This window comes from Oryctolagus cuniculus, chromosome 19 (genome assembly GCF_964237555.1).
Source record: "Oryctolagus cuniculus chromosome 19, mOryCun1.1, whole genome shotgun sequence".
Taxonomy (NCBI): Eukaryota; Metazoa; Chordata; class Mammalia; order Lagomorpha; family Leporidae; genus Oryctolagus; species Oryctolagus cuniculus.
Window position 1 is genome coordinate 59,312,481 of NC_091450.1, and position 17,903 is coordinate 59,330,383.

At 45.4% G+C, this 17,903-nt stretch overlaps 1 protein-coding gene across 1 annotated transcript in view; it reads right to left on the minus strand.

Annotated features, from left to right (window-relative positions):
- LOC103346492 (uncharacterized) overlaps positions 1–17,903 on the minus strand; it is a 149,414-nt gene that overhangs the window by 93,487 nt on the left and 38,024 nt on the right. Inside the window, exon 6 of the mRNA XM_070063799.1 lies at positions 14,049–14,247. Coding sequence (XP_069919900.1) covers positions 14,049–14,247 — 199 coding nt within the window. The remainder of the gene's footprint in view (positions 1–14,048; positions 14,248–17,903) is intronic.

Genomic DNA, 17,903 nt, shown 5'->3' on the forward strand with positions numbered 1-17,903 from the left:
AATTAAAATGTAGCTGAGAAAATAAACTGATAAATCTCCAATCATAGTTGCAGATTCTCACATAATTTTTGTAACTGTTGAAATTAGAAAAAAAGAGCACAAAACATGCATTTCAAAAATCATTGTCGTGGCTGGCGCTGTGGGGCAGCAGGTTAAAGCCTAGCTTGCAGCACTGGCATTCCATATACGCACTGGTTCAAGTCCCAGCTGTTCCATTTCTGATCCAGCTCCCTGTTAATGTGCCTGGGAAAGCAGCAGCAGATGGCCCAAATCCTTGGGCCCTTGCACCCACGTGGGAGACCCAGAAGAATCTTCTGGCTCCTGGCTTCGGATCGGCTCAGCTCCAGCACTTCCAGCCCTATGAGGACTGAGGCAGCAGATGGAAGACCTCTCTTTTCTCTCTCTACCTCTCTCTGTAACTGTGCCTTTCAAATAAATAAATTAAATCTTTAAAAAAAATCATTGTCAATAAGCTCATCCTAATCAACATTTATAGAATTCTATTTGCAGAAATGTAAATACATGTTATTTTCAGGTACACATGAAACGTTGACTCATTAGACAGTATTTTAAAGTGTCATAGTTAAATCTCAATAAATTTGAAAGAGATAAAGTAAAACAGTCAAAATGTAACAGGACTATATTAGAAATCAGTAAGAAGGAAATATTTTTAAAATATCCAACCATTTTAAGCAATACACTTCTACATAAATCTTCAAATCCAAAAGAAATCTCAGGACTGAAACATATTTTGAGTTGAATATAATTAAAACATGGGTTTTTGAAATCTGTGGCATACAGAAATAGCAGAATTTATAGGAAAATTAATGTTTAAAATGATCATATTATTAGAAAATGTTTAAATCAATGACACACCCTAAGGAAGTAAATGAAAGTAGATAAAACCAATAACAACAAAAAAAGAGAAAGAGAGTAATGGAGTGAAACAAAATTAAATTGAAAGCAAAGAACACAGGAAAACTAATGATGGTAACTATTGTCTATTGGAAAAAAGGGGAATTTCTAAAACTTTACTAGAATAATTTAACAAAGAAATACAAAAATAACAAATAGCAGAAATAAAAATTATATCCTACAGATATTAAAATAATATAGAAATAAGATGGAATTCATGCTGACCAGTTAAATAATTTCGATGAAATGAATAAACTCTTTATAATACACAGAATTAGTGTTAAATGGGATGATGATACTCCACTTTCCGTAGATCACACCCACAGCAGATGATGCTTGCTCTGTAGGCACTGATAGGTTGGCAAAGTCACTATGAAAACTTCCACATTTATGTTCATCATGAAGAAGTAAGGGAATGCCAACTGATTACCTATTTGCTTGGACCCAGCGTGCACAGATTCTAATCCATTCCAGTTTCTACAACATAAGTAATATGTACCAAATAAATTTTTTAAAATTTTGTATGATTTACTTATTAATTTGAAAGCCCAAGATACACAGAGTGTGACATAGAGAGATCTTCCATCCAACTGGTTTACTCCTCAGGTGGCTGCATCAACCACTATGGGACCAGGCCAAAGCCAGGAGTGAGGAGTCAGGAGTCGAGACTTCCCGGTCTCCCATGAGGGTGGCAGGGCCCCAAGCACTTGTTCCATCTGCCACTGCTTTCCCCAGGACATTCGGGAGAATCCTGATCAGAAGTGGAACATCCTGCATACAAACCAGTGCCCATATGGGACACTGCCATTACAGAAGGTGACTGAACCTACTATGCTACAACACTGGCCCCCAATTTTTTTATTGATTGGAAAGGCAGGGACACACAAAAGAGAAAAAGACAGATGGGGAGAACGTCCATCCTTGTTTAGCCCTCCAAATAGGTACAATATCCATGGCTGGGCCAGGCAGAAGCCAGGACCCAGGCATTCAACCTGGGTCCATGTGGGTGGCAAGGACCCAACAACTTGAGCCACTACCTGTTGTCTCCCAGGGTGGGTATTACAGGAAACTGGAACTGGAAGGAGAGCTGGGACTTGAACTCAGGCCCTCTGTTATGGGATGGGAGTGTCCCAACAGGTGGTGTCATTGCTGTGCCACACACCCTCCCCCAGAGAGAAGTTTACCAGGAGAATCCTGGATGCCATGGTTGAGCTAGACTGAACTCAGCAACCAGGAGCTTCATTCACATCTCCCACGTGGGAAAGCAGAGAAGATGGCCCATGTCTTTGGGCCTCTGAATCCAACTGGGACACCTGGGGGAAGCTCTCTGAGCCATGGGGTGCAGAAGATCTGCTCCACCCATCCATGGAGAGAGAGCCATGTTCCCAGAACCAGCTCTCTGTGGCTGCTCCACCTTGGGTTTTGAGCCCCTGAGCCTCTGCTATGTTGAGTGCCTGGGAGTACCTCACAGTCCTACCTGGGTGCACAGCCCCCATCAATCCTCCCAGCCAGACTCAAGGTCAGTGGGGAACAGGGACTTTGCTCTCTGGCAATATCCCTGGATCCCACACGTGCACCAAGAGTCACTCGCCACAGCCCCTCCTCATTTCATACTGGCTTCTCCTCCCCACCATCTGCCCAAGACCTGCTCAGCTGCTACTTACACCCATAATTCCACCTGCCCTCTCTCAGCCACCTGTTTGTGGGGAAACGGGGAGAGGGAAATGTGTCCCCCCTTTTTTTTCACTGCGTTAGTGGGTACCCTATCACACTCAGGACTCCAGGCCGCATTCACAGACAGTGCAGTCGACCAGGCTCTCCCTCCAGCTAGATAACCAGTGCCACAGGTTTCTGCAGACTGATCTTACCTCACTCTCCAAAGCTGGTGCAGTCTCCTGCTCTCAGCTCCTGGGGTCATGTGCTGTGTCTGTGCTTGCTGCTTTGCATCCACGTGGGCCTTCCACCATGATCCACAGTGTCCTTCTTCCTTCCTCAGCACTTCCTATAGTTTGCTCTCCAAGTCTTCCCTAAGAATGTACTTCATCCACTATTTTTTTACTGTTTTCCCCTAGCCTAAAGCAGTACACCCTTTCCCCATTCTGCTCTTTTGGAATCCCCAAGATGCTTTACTTTAAAATAGTTATGCCTCATGAACGGGCATAGCAACATAGCAGAATGCAATTTATTTTTTAGAGGTATGGCATAAGCAAATTCAGTTCAGAGTATTAGCGTTAGACTTTGTGGCATTTATTCTCACTAGTTAATTTTCAGAAGTCTTACTAACAGTAAGGAATTCCTTTGGGAAATTTAACAGTTTCCTTGCTGAAAACCACCGGGTACATTGTTTTCGAGTAGAATATTATGCCCTCGTCAGAACATTAGTCAATGCCATGATATTCACTCTCTGGCAAATAACTCTTTTCTGAAAATACAAAGGGAGAGACATGAATGAAATTTGCATTCTGGCTGGCGCCGCGGCTCACTAGGCTAATCCTACGCCTTGCAGTGCCGGCACACCAGGTTCTAGTCCCGGTCGGGGCGCCGGATTCTGTCCCGGTTGCCCCTCTTCCAGGCCAGCTCTCTGCTGTGGCCAGGGAGTGCAGTGGAGGATGGCCCAGGTGCTTGGGCCCTGCACCCCATGGGAGACCAGGAAAAGCACCTGGCTCCTGGCTCCTGCCATCGGATCAGCGCGGTGCGCCGGCCGCGGCGGCCATTGGAGGGTGAATCAACGGCAAAGGAAGACCTTTCTCTCTGTCTCTCTCTCTCACTGTCCACTCTGCCTGTCAAAAAAAAAAAAAAAGAAATTTGCATTCTGATTTAGATAGTATTTTGTTCTCAATTATTTCTGATCTCCTTTCCTCTTCAGAATGCACTTGTACATGCACACACACACGCACACATTCATCTGATATAAAGTATTCTGTACAGAGAATCGAGCCTATTAACTGAGATGTGAGCAATGTAAAGACTAGAGTCTTAGGAGAGGAAAATACACTGCTCTACAATTATATTCAAACATGTTGCATATTCACTGCCTGTCTGATGTTTGTTTAAGGGATCATTTGATAACAGCTTTTCCCCTTTTCGTTTTTTCATTCACATGTGCTTACAGATTTGCTTCATGTTGCTGGTAATTTTCTAGAATATCTGTACAAGATTAACATTGCAATGCGGCATTGCTATCAGTACTCTGCTATGTGATAATTATTTTAACATCTTTGATATTCTGAGAAAATCTGATGGGTAACATTTTTTTCTGGAGCAATTCCTTTTACTTCACTTATTTTAACCCATTGCTTATGGTAGTCCTGTTGACAGGAGCTGCCTTCACTTCTTGCACCAGAAGCACCAGGATCCTGAATATTCTGTTTTCTGACTCTCAGCAGGTCAGGTGAGATGACTCAGCCTTTCCAAAATTTTACTGAGCAGTTGCACTCCCCAGAATACTTTCTGAGTTCTTTCAAAATATTTTAACCAAAAAAATTAGCTATTATTATCATTAGTTTTCTGGGCAATCTTGGCAGCATCCATTTCTGTGTGTCAGCAGTGAGTCAAAGTGATGACAATACCCTGACAGACAGACTCCTTCCCTAAGGTCCTGTCAAGTGTACTGTGCTCTCAGCACAGATGCAGCACGATCCCTTCATGAAGGAGAACTCTGCACTGCACCATGCAAAGATAGTGAACTCCTCTTTGGGAGCTATGATAAAAACAGAAAAATACACTGCTCTACAATTATATTCAAACATGCAGCAGATTCACTGCCTGTCTGATGTATGTTTAAGGGATCATTTGATAACAGCTTTTCCCCTTTTCGTTTTTTCATTCACATGTGCTTACAGATTTGCTTCATGTTGCTGGTAATTTTCTAGAATATCTGTACAAGAGGAGTCCTCTCTTCATCTTACTGTCATGACCTCCAATGTGCTTGTCCTACCCTGCCAGGCTCTGGGCTGACAGAATCCTCCAGTGTTATCAGAAACATCACATTGTTAGCAAAACAACCTGGGATCTACCATTCATGGGCTTGAGTTTCTGCAGGGACACATTGATAGCTGAATTCCAAATACTTCTCACAGCTAAAAAGTACTGTGTGTAAAGTCTTTCTCAACTCAAAGCCCGGAAGAATATTCGTAGTACCAACACGTCAGAGGAAGGGTCCCATTACCCTGATATACCTGACTTTAGGGAAGAACTATTTAACGTAAGAACAGACATACCCATCCCTTCTTCAAGTTCCACCTGCTCTCTCTAAGTCAACTTTCCTTAGAGGGCATCACCTGCAAGGACAGCCCCAGAACTGAGCCTCCTGTGTCTGGTCAGAGCCTCAGGCTCACAGCCCCATCCTACAGGAGGCAGTGCATCCACTCCCTGTAAACCTATTCTGGGTCCATCAGAGCAGCTCCCTGGACAGGTACACACGTCGCTGTGGAATAAGTTCCTCTCCCAGTCCTTACTGCTCAACTCAGGATGCCCCTGGAGGAGTTGGATAGTGGATCAGGCATATGTGAGAGTTCCCTGAAGTTTATGACTTGGCTTATCCCTATCTGCACCCTCTTTGGGTGCCACTTGCTCTAATGTCACCTGGTGTTGCTTGGGCTAACTCCTGTCCCCCAAACATGCTGTCTCTGATGCATTCCCTCAGCTCTTGAGCTCAGAATGTAGAATAAGCCCAGGCTGCTGCAGGAGACAACAGAGTAAAGATAAACCTCAGGTCTCAGACTCTCAGACAAGAAAATAGTACAACACACTAAACACCAATTCTCTCCTTAGATTAGCCCAAGAATTGAGGTCATAAGGAAAACAGCGTCCCTGAACATGAGAAATATATGCCACTACAAGAAATACCAGCTTACCAGGAAGAGAGAAGCTGCTGAATGCAGCAAATGGTAAGGACACTTCCATGGTAACTGTCCAACTGCTGGAGGCTGGAGGTGACCTGCCTTGACAGTTAAAAACATTTTTGTGTGTGGGCATTTTACCTTGTAGTTGGAACACCCACTGAGACACCCACAATGCAGTGCCTCAGTTTGAATCCAGCTTTCTGCCAAGGAAGACCCTGGGAGTCAGCAGATGACGACTCACAGAAATCTATCACTGCCATGCAAATGGGAGACCTGGATTTAGTTCCCAGCTTCCATTTCTGGCAGAGTTGGAATCACCCAGTGGATCACAGTTCAGTGGAAGTGAACAGTTAAAAATCATTCTGAGTCTCTCTGCTTCTTAAATTGGGGTCAAGCTTCTCAGGCCATAAAGAAATGAAGTTGGAAATGAGCAACTCAGGAACCCCTAGAGCATATGCAAACACACGGAGATTGAACAACATGCTCCTGAATGAACAATGGGTCATAGAAGAAATCAAAAGAGAAATCAAAAATTTTCTGGAAGTAAATGAGGATAAAAGCACAGCATACCAAAACTTATGGGATACAGCAATAGCAGTGTTAAGAGGCAAGTTTATAGCAATAGGCGCCTACATCAAGAAACTGGAAAGGCACCAAATAAATGAGCTTTCAATGCATCTCAAGGATCTAGAAAATCTGCAGCAAACCAGACCCAAACCTAGTAGAAGAGAAATAATTAAAATCAGAGAAGAAATCAACAGGATTGCAAGACTGCAAGATGGTAGAATAGAGAGGGAGCTTATTGTTCTAGTCTAGAAGATAGTTTAAAGAAGAGGGGGAAAATTTTGAGATTGCAATCTTAGGAAAGGGAAGAAACTTCAGAGGACACTCCACGCAAAGTAGAGGAGGGTGTGGACACACAGAACTCAGTAACCAAGTGGCCGAGAGCATCAACACCAGCTTTGGAGAGTGAGCTGAGATCACTGAAGTAGCCTGAGCCACTGGCGATAAAGCTGAGGGAACAGCCTGGAATGAGTTTGGCTCGGAGCCCTGTGGGGAATAGTGTACCTGCCACCTAGAAGAAAAAAGGGGGGGCATATGTTTCTATCTCCCTGAACCACCCTACATCAGTATCCTGTAACTAGCTGAGGTATGGCGGGAACCATTTTGGACATATTATCAGCTGTTCCAGCTTCTGTCCATGTACCTGTCGGGAGCAACTGGGAGCAACTCGGACTAGACTAAGTTACTGGAATTAAGACTTATTCTATGCATCTGCTTTCCCACAATATGGCGCTGAGAAGGGAAACAGCTTCTACACAGCTGCCTCCAGTTCAACCAATAAACTGTGGGACCTGCTCCTGATTGGAGGAGAGCAGTGTACTCGGTGTGTGGGTAGCAGAGTTGGGATTGGCGGAAGAGGACTATAAAGGAGGAGAAGGAACATCTAAGGGGAACACCTGTGCAGCCCCCGAGAGAGCCGGCCGGCGGTGTGCCGCTTCCCCGCGGAAGTGGGGGATGTGGCAGGGGGAACCACCCTTCCACGGAGGTGGAAGGGTTGGCAGCCAACCCGGGAAGAACCAGCAGCAAACCTGGGGAGGGCCGAGCAGACGAAAGAACAACGCAGGGTCCTGTGTCGTTCCTCCACGAAGAGGGGGAGCAACATAATGGTGCCGTGACTTGGATATGAAGCCTAGGCAGGGTTTAGTGTCGTTCCTCCACGAAGAGGGGAGCGACATAGTGGGGCCGTGACTCAGATAGGAAACTTAGGAGGGAAGAAACGGGAAGAAATGGGAAAATATCGGAGAGAGAGACTAGCAAACAGCCTAGGGAAAAGCCGGACGAAAAAGGTGCCGGAAGAAGCTATTGAAAGCCTAGGCATAGACTCGGATACGGACTACGGGGGGAAGCTGGGAGAAATCTCTAAGGTCGAAAGCGAAAGTGAAAGCTAGAACAAACAGACTCAGATACGGACTGTGGGGAGAGGCCAGGAGAAATGAGTATCGTTGGAGGAAAGCTTGGGGAAACATACTGGGTAGAGAAAAATGTTAGGGAAATTGAAGCCGCGGGGGGCAGGCCGAGGCGGAGACGAAAGCCACTTTGGATATTCTCAAGTTAGCCCGGGAATGGGGGGCGAAGAGTTGAAACCAGAAGCGGAAACGTAAGCCAGGTTGGGATCCATCTGATTAGCCCGAGGAGCAGAGGACGGGAAGCCAGATCGTGGGGTGGAAACGTGAGCTGGGTTGAATTCACCAGGTTAGCCTGGGGAACTTAGATTGAATGCTAGTGGCGGAGACGTAAGCTACGCTGTGTGACTCGCGGAAGCCGCCGTGTGCAGAGAGAGCACGGGGCACAAGTAGATAGGGAATGCTGGGCTAGTGCGAGACCGCGGAGTGTGCGTGCGAAGCCGAGCCGCGCAGAGCCGCGAAGCCGCGCAGATAAGAGAAGCGGGCTGAAGCGGCTCAGCTGGGAAGCCGCCGAGAAGCAGCCTCAGGGCGGGCTCCGGGACGCCGCAGGGATAAGAGAAACAGAAGTTTAGAAGTAAAATGAGAGAAATAGGAATGCTGGTAGATATAAGTAAAATAGGAGAAATAGGAATGCCCGGAGATAGAGAAATAGAGAAAGGCCTCTCCACAACACAGCAATGAGAGAGCTTGGATTCGGTCTGCCTGATTAGGAAGGCGGTGAGCACCTGCGGGCGGCTAGCAGCTTATGCGCTGCAGGTCACCGAAGACAGGCACGAATTAACATCAATAAGGCCTCCCCACAATACCGCAATGAGAAGGCTTGGATTCGGTCTGCCTGATTAGTAAGGCGATAAGCACCAGTAGGCAGCTCGACCAGAGTATGAGCTGCAGGTCACCGAAGATAGGCACGAATCAACACCAATAAGCCTCCCCACAATATGGCAATGAGAAGGCTTGGATTCGGTTTGCCTGATAGGGCTTGTAAGCACCTGCAGGCAGAGCAGAGCATGCGCTGCAGGGCACCGAACACAGGCACGCATCAGCGCCTAAAAACCTCCTCACAACATGGCGAAGAGAGGACCCGGATTCGGTTTGCCTGATTGATAGGACTTGTAAGCACCTGTGGGCAACTCTAGCAAGCAGAGCAGAGTGTGTGCCGTGGGGCACCGAAGACAGGCGCGTATCAACGCCAAAAATAAAAAGAAAGGGGGATCTGTCGGGAGCAACTGGGAGCAACTCGGACTAGACTAAGTTACTGGAATTAAGACTTATTCTATGCATCTGCTTTCCCACAATATGGCGCTGAGAAGGGAAACAGCTTCTACACAGCTGCCTCCAGTTCAACCAATAAACTGTGGGACCTGCTCCTGATTGGAGGAGAGCAGCGTACTCGGCGTGTGGGTAGCAGAGTTGGGATTGGCGGAAGAGGACTATAAAGGAGGAGAAGGAACATCTAAGGGGAACACCTGTGCAGCCCCCAAGAGAGCCGGCCGGCGGTGTGCCGCTCCCCCACGGAAGTGGGGGATGTGGCAGGGGGAACCACCCTTCCACGGAGGTGGAAGGGTCGGCAGCCAACCCGGGAAGAACCAGCAGCAAACCCGGGGAGGGCCGAGCAGACGAAAGAACAACGCAGGGTCCTGTGTCGTTCCTCCACGAAGAGGGGGAGCGACAGTACCCAGCAACCAGCTGAGATGAGACGCCTGAGTCTGGCTGGGAGAACTGACAGGGGTCTGGGCGGTTTTGACTGCGGGAGCCTTGTGTGCTGGGATTGTGAAAACACTGTGGCTGCATGGAAGGGTGCAGGGTGTGGCCGGGTCCCTGAGCAGTCATTCTGGGCTGCTCCACATGCTCAGGTTGCCCTGATTCTCTGGTGAGAGTCATTGCTGCAGGATCCAGGCTCACACTGCGAACTGCACTGATGCTTTGTGTGTTCTTGTGGCAGTGTGGACGAATAGAACACTCACTGGGGCTAGAGCTCTGCAACTGGTCTCCTTGGAGCAGAGAAGGTGAGCATGAGAGTATGACAACAGAACTGATAAAACTCTCTCCTCTTACAAAAAAATAAGAGAGATTGGCCAGTGCCACGGCTCACTTGGTTAATCCTCCACCTGCGGCACCAGCACCCCAGGTTCTAGTCCCAGTTGGGGTGCCAGATTCTGTCCCAGTTGCTCCTCTTCCAGTCCAGCTCTCTGCTGTGGCCTGGGAAGGCAGTGGAGGATGGCCCAGGTCCTTGGGCCCTGCACCTGCATGGGAGACAGGAGGAAGCACCTGGCTCCTCGTTTTGGATTGGTGCAGCACACCAGCTGTAGCAGCCATTTGGAGGGTGAACCAACAGAAAGGAAGACCTTTCTCTCTGTCTCTCTCTTACTAACTCTGCCTGTCTTAAAAAAAAGAGAGAGATACCACCACCACCATGTTTATTGCAATACAGTTCACAGCAGCCACAAGGAATAAACAAGGATTTATTTATGAAGATTAAACAAAGATTTCCATCATCAGATGAATTACTAAGGAAAGCATGGTATAGATTGATGATCAAATGTTATTCAGGACTTAAAAATAATGAAATTTTATCAAGTGCATCAAAATGGAGTTACTGGAGGACTTCATCTTAGAGAAATCAGCCAGAAAAAGAAAAATACCACATGTATTACCTTACATGTGGAAGTTAACTTTTTGAAAAATTCAAAACACAAAAACAAAAAAAATGCCAATGTGTATCACTATTGCTGCAAATATACTCCTAGAAAACACTATCTGATAACTTGGACAAACCAGTGATTAAGAACAGAACACTGGGGCCAGAACTGTGGCATAGTAGGTTAAGCATCCATTGTGGTGCCGGCATCCCATATGGGCACCAGTTCAAGTCCAGCTGCTCCACTTCCAATCCTCTTCCTTACTGATGGCCTGAGAAAGCAATGGAAGATGGCCCAAAGGCTTGGGCCCCTGCAACATAGCGGGAAAAACAGAAGAAACTCTTGGTTCCTGGCTTTGCACTGGCCCACCTCCAGACATTGTGGCCATTTGTGGAATGAACCCATATTTATGGAAGACCTCTAACTCTACGCCTCCCTCTCTCTGTAACAATACCTCTCAAGAAAACTAATGTTTCTTTTTTTTAATTTAATGTCCTAAAATAAAAGATCATCATACTTCTCTGGTGGAACTTTATTCTTTCTACCTTTTACCTATGAATATTATGGTTACCCTGAATATTACATGGATTATAATCATATCATGAAAAATAGATGAAAAGAGGAAAGGGGAAGAGAGGAAATTCTGGGTTTATTCTTAGAACTGTACCTCCACAATTCATGAAATATGATCTCTTTGCATTCATTTTAAAAATAATTGAAGGGGCAGGGGCTGTGTGGCAGTGTATTAAAGCCCAGGCTTGAAAGGTGGGAATCCCACCACATGGGCACAGGTTCTAGTTCACGCTGCTCCTCTTCTGATCTAGCTCTCTGCTATGGACTGGGAAAGCAGTAGAAGATGGCCCAAGTCCTTGGGCCCCTGCATCCACGTGGGAGACCTGGAAGAGGCTCCTGGTTCATAACTTGCGATCGGCTCATATCTAGCCATGTGGCAATTTGGGAAATGAACCAGCAGAGTGAAGACTTCTCCCTCTATCTCTACACCTCTTTCAGTAATTCTGTCTTTTAAGTAAGTAAAAGTAAATTTTAAAAAATTTTAAAAAGAAAAAAGAATGTTACATTAGTATAGTTTTAATGATCTGTGATTACTTTAAATTTAGGGTATATAAATAAAATGGTCAATTTTCCATTCAACTGATTATACTTGTTACTTATATTCCCTATAAACGAGGGATTCTAATCTTTCCTTATTTTTAGAAGATCTATTTTTTTTTTTACAAAGACATTGTTACATACAGAGAGTGAGAAAGAAGGAGAGATCTTCCATCTGCTGGTTCACATTTCCAGGTCTCCCACATGGGTGCAAAGTCACAAGCACTTGGGCTGCTCTCTCCTGCTTTGGTGCATTAGCATGGAGTTGGATCAGAAATGGAGTATAAACCGGTGCTGTGGCATAACGAGTAAGGGTGCCTCCTGCAGTGCCGGCATCCATATGGGTGCCGGTTTCAAGTCCCAGCTGGTCGACTTCTGATCCAGCTCTCTGCTATGGCCTGGGAAAGCAGTGGAAGATGGCCCAAGTCCTTGGGCCCCTACACCTGCACTGGAAGACCCTGAGGAAGCTCCTGGCTCCTGGCTTCGGATCAGTGCACCTCTGGCCATTTGGACCTTCCAGGGAGTGAACCAGTGGATTGAAGACCTCTCACTCACTCTCTCTGCCTCTCTATAACACTGTCTTTCAAATAAATGAATACGTCTTAGAAAAAAAAAAGAAGTGGATTAAATGGGACTTGAACAAGCACCCATAGGGGATGCCAAACATTGCCCCCCCCCCATTTTTTAGTATCTGAACTTCTTATACGGTAAAGAATTTAGCTTTTTTACTAAAATGCAAATATAGAAACTGTCCAAAAATGGATGAAAGTAAGGAAAGGAGGAACAAATGGAGAAAGAAAGGAAGAGGTACACTGGGAGAGACAGCGTTGGAAGGAGAGCAGAAAGAAGGGAATGTTGATTCATAATTGTTCTATAGAACATATTGAAGAATTTTGTTAACCTAAAAAACAAATACATCTACTGGGATGTATTAATCTTTGATGGAGATTTATATAAAATAGGTAAGCACTCAAATTGCACGAAAATTAAAAATGTAAAATGTGCATGTTCACAAAATTCTGTACAAGGAAAACATGACTTTTATAAAAATGTAAGTTTGAAAATCTTTCTGTAGAAATAAACTATAAAGTGAGAGTATAAAAGCTATATAAATTCTGCATAAGTGTTACTCAAAAATAACACTGCATTGAAAAGAAAAACATAAGGAAGAATTTGCATTCCTAATAAATGTGACAGCGTGAAATAAGACAAGGTATAATGGCTCATAAAAGCAAACGGAAACATCAGAGATGGTATAAAAAAACACATGAGGAATAGGAAGTACTACAAAGTACACATTCCAACATAAGGGGAAGATATTTCAAGAACTCCTACCTGGTAAAGTCCTGCAGGACTAAGTCATTCCCAGCCCCCAAACAGCAATCAGAACAAAAACTCCATGAAAGCAGAAGCTTTCACACAGAGCTGCCTACAAGGATATGGAAAACATGCACCATGACAAAGCTGTGTGCAGTTCATCAAAATGTCTTGAAAGACAACAAACTCACAACTGCTTCTTTCCACAAACTTTTCAAAGTACCTCACATTGGCCCCTGCATTACATTAAATAACTAGAACAAATGCTGGCACATAACAGAAACATCTTGAAAGACAAGAAATACACCTTTACCAAGACAGAGTCCTCTGCCCAAATTCAGACTTCTATAAGCTGACCTCAAGCCTCAAATTTCATTCCAGGCTTGATCAGGTTCTTGTCTTCCTAAGCACACCACCAATCCAGTTTTCTCCCAGATAATCCTCTCCCATCCCTGGTATTCCAGAGAGCTTTGTCAAAGTTTCCTAATTAACCGTGCACCCATACCACAGTCCCTAAGAAAGACCACACCACACCCATCACCATTTTCTTACCCTCATTTTCCTAAGGTTGTTGCCCAGATGCTGTCCCAGGTCTAATACTCGGAGACCCCACCAGTTCTACTAGTAGACCTACCAGCTCCTCCCTATTACAACTCTACTGAAAGTCACCTGACCTCCTCCATACACTCCTTCCATTTCCCTGTCTATATCACAGAGTGGCAATATACAGAAATTACCTGATTTCAGCTCCCAACACATTGCATGCCCCGGTTCTTCCATGAAATCTAACCCTCCACTCACACCACACTAAATACCTCCATCCCGTCATTCTTAGGCCCGAAATCTCAAACCCAAACTTTTATTAACACGTCTCTCCAATCCAGACTTCTTGGGTTTTGTACTCTGACTCAACAGCACACACTTGTCCTCCAGGTCTCCCTCCCATTTCCTGGATACCCAAGTCTTTCCCTATTACCATGTTCTTTGGCCCCTAATTCTCTGCAGTGCCCGGGGGAACTCATTCCCCCAACATCCTATCCATCCCTGTCTGCATGCTATCCAACTCTACTGAAGCCCACCAGGCCCCTACATTTCTCCCCATGCCTGTGGGGCTACCCACATGACCCTCCCTGCCATGGGAATGATGTCCGCATCTCTGTCAGCCTGGGCCGCCCAACCCCAGGGAATGGGCTTTCCCTTCCCTTCCCCTTGTGCATCCAGACATGGCCACTACTGGGGCAGCCACATCTGCTCACCAGTTGCTCCTCTCCAGGAAGAAGACCCAGCTGGCGTTGAGCAGGAAGCTGTGCAGTCTCTCTGGGAATGGGAGATTACTTGGCAGCTGAGCTTCAGCATCCACTCTGGGTTAGTTTCACATCCAGATCCTCTGGGAGGGAGGAGGGGAGGCAGACATCGCTTCTCGGATTCCTCATGGCTGAGCCGCTGACTCCGAACCTGTGGATTTCGAGGGAGAATGCTGCTGGAAGTCACGGGATCCCATCTCCTTTGAGGCAGCCCCTGGGCATCTCTGTCCTGTTAGCTTAAATGCGCAAGTGCCATCCAAATAACACCTCCCCCTTCCTCCCAGGAAACACAGTGTCAGTGGAGGAGGCCAAGCTACCTTGATGAATCAGGGGAAGTGGCCTTAGCTCTAAATGGCACTGCAGCCCTGTGCTCATCACAATCAGAAATGCTCCAAGGACATCGTCGATTCCCATCCAGCCCACCAGAATCTCAGGGCAGTATGGAGCTCTCTAGAGCTCTGGGCTGACACCTAGACAATCCCGTTGGTGCAGCGCTCTGACAAACTGCCCGTGGTCAGGGTACTGAATGGAGGATACCTGCCCAGCATCCTTGGCCTAGTCGGTGGCCGGGGCTGCTGCCCGGAGTCAGACAAGCAGGCCTGGTGCTGTGTTACAGCACGTTAAAGCCACGGCATGCAGTGCTGTCTTTCCATGTCGGTGCCAGTGTGTGTTCTGGCTGCTCCACTTCCAATCCAGCTCCCTCCTAACATGCCTGGGGAAGCGGTGGAGGATGTCCCAATTCCTTGGGCCCCTGCAGCCACATGGGAGACCCAGAAGAAGGTCCTGGATCCTGACTTCATATTGGCTCAGTTTGGCCATCACGGTCATTCCAGGAGTGTACTGGCAAATGGAAGACCTCTCTCCCTCTCATACTCTCTCAATCTCGTTCACCTGCACTTGTTCTGTTTCTAATTCTTTTTTTTTATTTTATTGATTTTTTTTGACAGGCAGAGTTAGTGAGAGGGAGAGACAGAGACAAAGGTTTTCCTTCTGTTGGTTCACCTCCCAAATGGCCACTATGGCCAGCGCTACACCAATCCAAAGCCAGGAGCCAGCTGCCACCTCCTGTTCTCCCACGCGGCTGCAGGTGCCCAAGCACTTGGGCCATCCTTCACTGCCCTCCTGGGCCACAGCAGAGAGCTGGACTGGAAGAGGAGCAGTTGGGAATAGAACCTGGTGCCCATATGGGATGCCGGCATTACAGGCAGAGGATTAGCCAAGTGAAACACATTGCCGGCCTTCTCTCTAATTCTTAGAAATAAATGAAATAGGTCAGCACCACGGCTCACTAGGATAATCCTCCTCCTAGGGGCGCTGGCACACCGGCTTCTAGTCCCGGTTGGGGTGCTGGATTCTGTCCCGGTTGCCCCTCTTCCAGGCCAGCTCTCTGCTGTGGCTAGGGAATGCAGTGGAGGATGGCCCAGGTGCTTGGGCCCTGCACCCCATGGGAGACCAGGAAAAGCACCTGGCTCCTGGCTCCTGCCATCGGATCAGCGCAGTGCGCCGGCCGCAGCGCGCCGTCCGCGGCGGCCATTGGAGGGTGAACCAACGGCAAAGGAAGACCTTTCTCTCTGTCTCTCTCTCTCACTGTCCACTCTGCCTGTCAAAAAATAAAAAAAATATTTAAAAAAATTAGAAAAAAAGAAATGTTTTTATTAAAAAGCCACATTATCATCTCATTAGATAGAGAAATAACCTGAAAGATCCAATCCTATTCATGATAAAAAAAAATTCCACAAAGTAGGTATAAAAGGAATAGGCATCAAAATCTTAAAGGCTATGTATCACAACTCAACAGCCAATGCCATGCTGGATGGGCAAAAAGTGAAAGCATTTTTGTCAAACATGTAACAACACAAGGATATCCCCTTTTAAAATTCTTACTGAATGCAGTACAGTAAATTTTCACAAGAGAAAGAAAGGAGAAGAAAGAAATAAACAGCACCAATGTTATAAAAGAGAAAGTGAAATTCTAAAAGCTTACAGATGGCATGATATGGTACCAGAAAAAAACTAAAACAATCCACCAAAAACACTGCTAGAACTGGTGAAACAATTAAGTGAAGTTTCAGGTTATGAATAAACATAGTGTGTAAGCAGCAGTGTTTATACATTAATGATGAACTCACTGACAGAGCAATCAACAAATATCCCAAGGACAATAACCACAAAAATAAAAAGTTTAGGAAAAAATTTAACCAAAGAAGTCAAAGAGCTCTAAATGAAAATCACCACACACTGATGAACAAAATCACCAAGGACACAAAAGTGGAAAGATGTCTCTTTTGGTGGATTTGAAGAATCAGTATAATTAAAATCTCTACCTTGCCTACTGCTACCTAAAGATTCAATTAAATTTTCATCAAAACACCAATGACGTTTTTTACAGAATTATATACCACAAACCTATAATTCAAACAAAATCACAGAAGATGCAGAAAAGATAAGGTGTTTCTGAGCAAAAAGTGAAACAAAGTTATTAGCCTGGATACCTCACAACACCTGATTCAAAGCATTCTACAAATGACACTAAACAAAATATCATAGCACTTGCATAAAAAGTGACACACAGACCAATGGAAGAGAACAAGGCGAGCTCCAATATTAATCAAAATATGTTCAATACCATATTTTTACAAAAGGTCTCAGACCATCCATTGGATTTCTTCAACAAGTGGTGTTGCCAAAAATGGATGTATTTGTGTAGAAGATTGAAATTAGATTCATAACTCCAACAAAATATGAAAATCAACTCAAAATGGATCAGAGACCTAAATCTATGACCCAGCACTGTGAAGCTTTTTGAAGGAAATACAAACAAAGCTCCAAGACACTGGAATAGGGGATGACTCTTAGACAAGACCCTCAAAGCCCAGGCAGCTAAAGCAAAACCAAACAAATGGGATCAAATGAAATGAAAAGCTTTGCACAGCAAAGGAAATCATCATAGAGTGAAGATTCATTCACAAGAATGACCAAAGGATACTTGTCAGCAACCTATATGAAAAGGGTTAATATCAGGAATACATCTGCAACTTAAAAAAAAACACCAATAAAAAACCCAACCAATCCAGTTATGAAGTAGCCAAAGGAACTCAACAGACAGTTCCCCATCGATATACAGATGGCCAAGAAATATAGGAAAAATGCGCAACATCACAAGCCATCAGGGAAATGCAAATCCAAACCACAATGAGATATCAGCTCACACGTACATACTGGCTAAAACCCAAAGGACGGAGAGTCACAATGAGGAGGAAGATGTGGGAAAAGGGAAAAACTTACCCACTGGTGGTAAAAATGTAAATTAGTGCAGACGCTGTGGAAAACGGTATGGAGATTTCTTAAAAAACCAGACAGACTTGCCATACGATATGGAGCAATCCCTCTACTGGCTATAACCCAAAACACATGAACATATTGTATCACAGAGATACGTCCACCACAATATTTATTGCAGTATGCTTCACGGCAGTGAAAACAAGAAACTGACGAAGTCTTCTAACATCATCGTTGAATGGGTAGGAATAATACTACACACACACACACACACACACACACACACACAGTGAAATAACCTTACAAATCCTTCTTTCCACAAACTTTTTCAAGGACCCACATGATGCTCTCTGCATTACCTTAAGTAACTACAACAAATGTGGGCACATCACAGACACTCCTTTGAAACCCAGAAAAACACGTTTACCAAGAGAAAGTCCTCTGCTATAATTCTGACTTCTACAAACTGAATACAAGCCACAAACTTCATTCCCAGGCTATGCCAGTTTCTCCATGTACCTAAGCCCC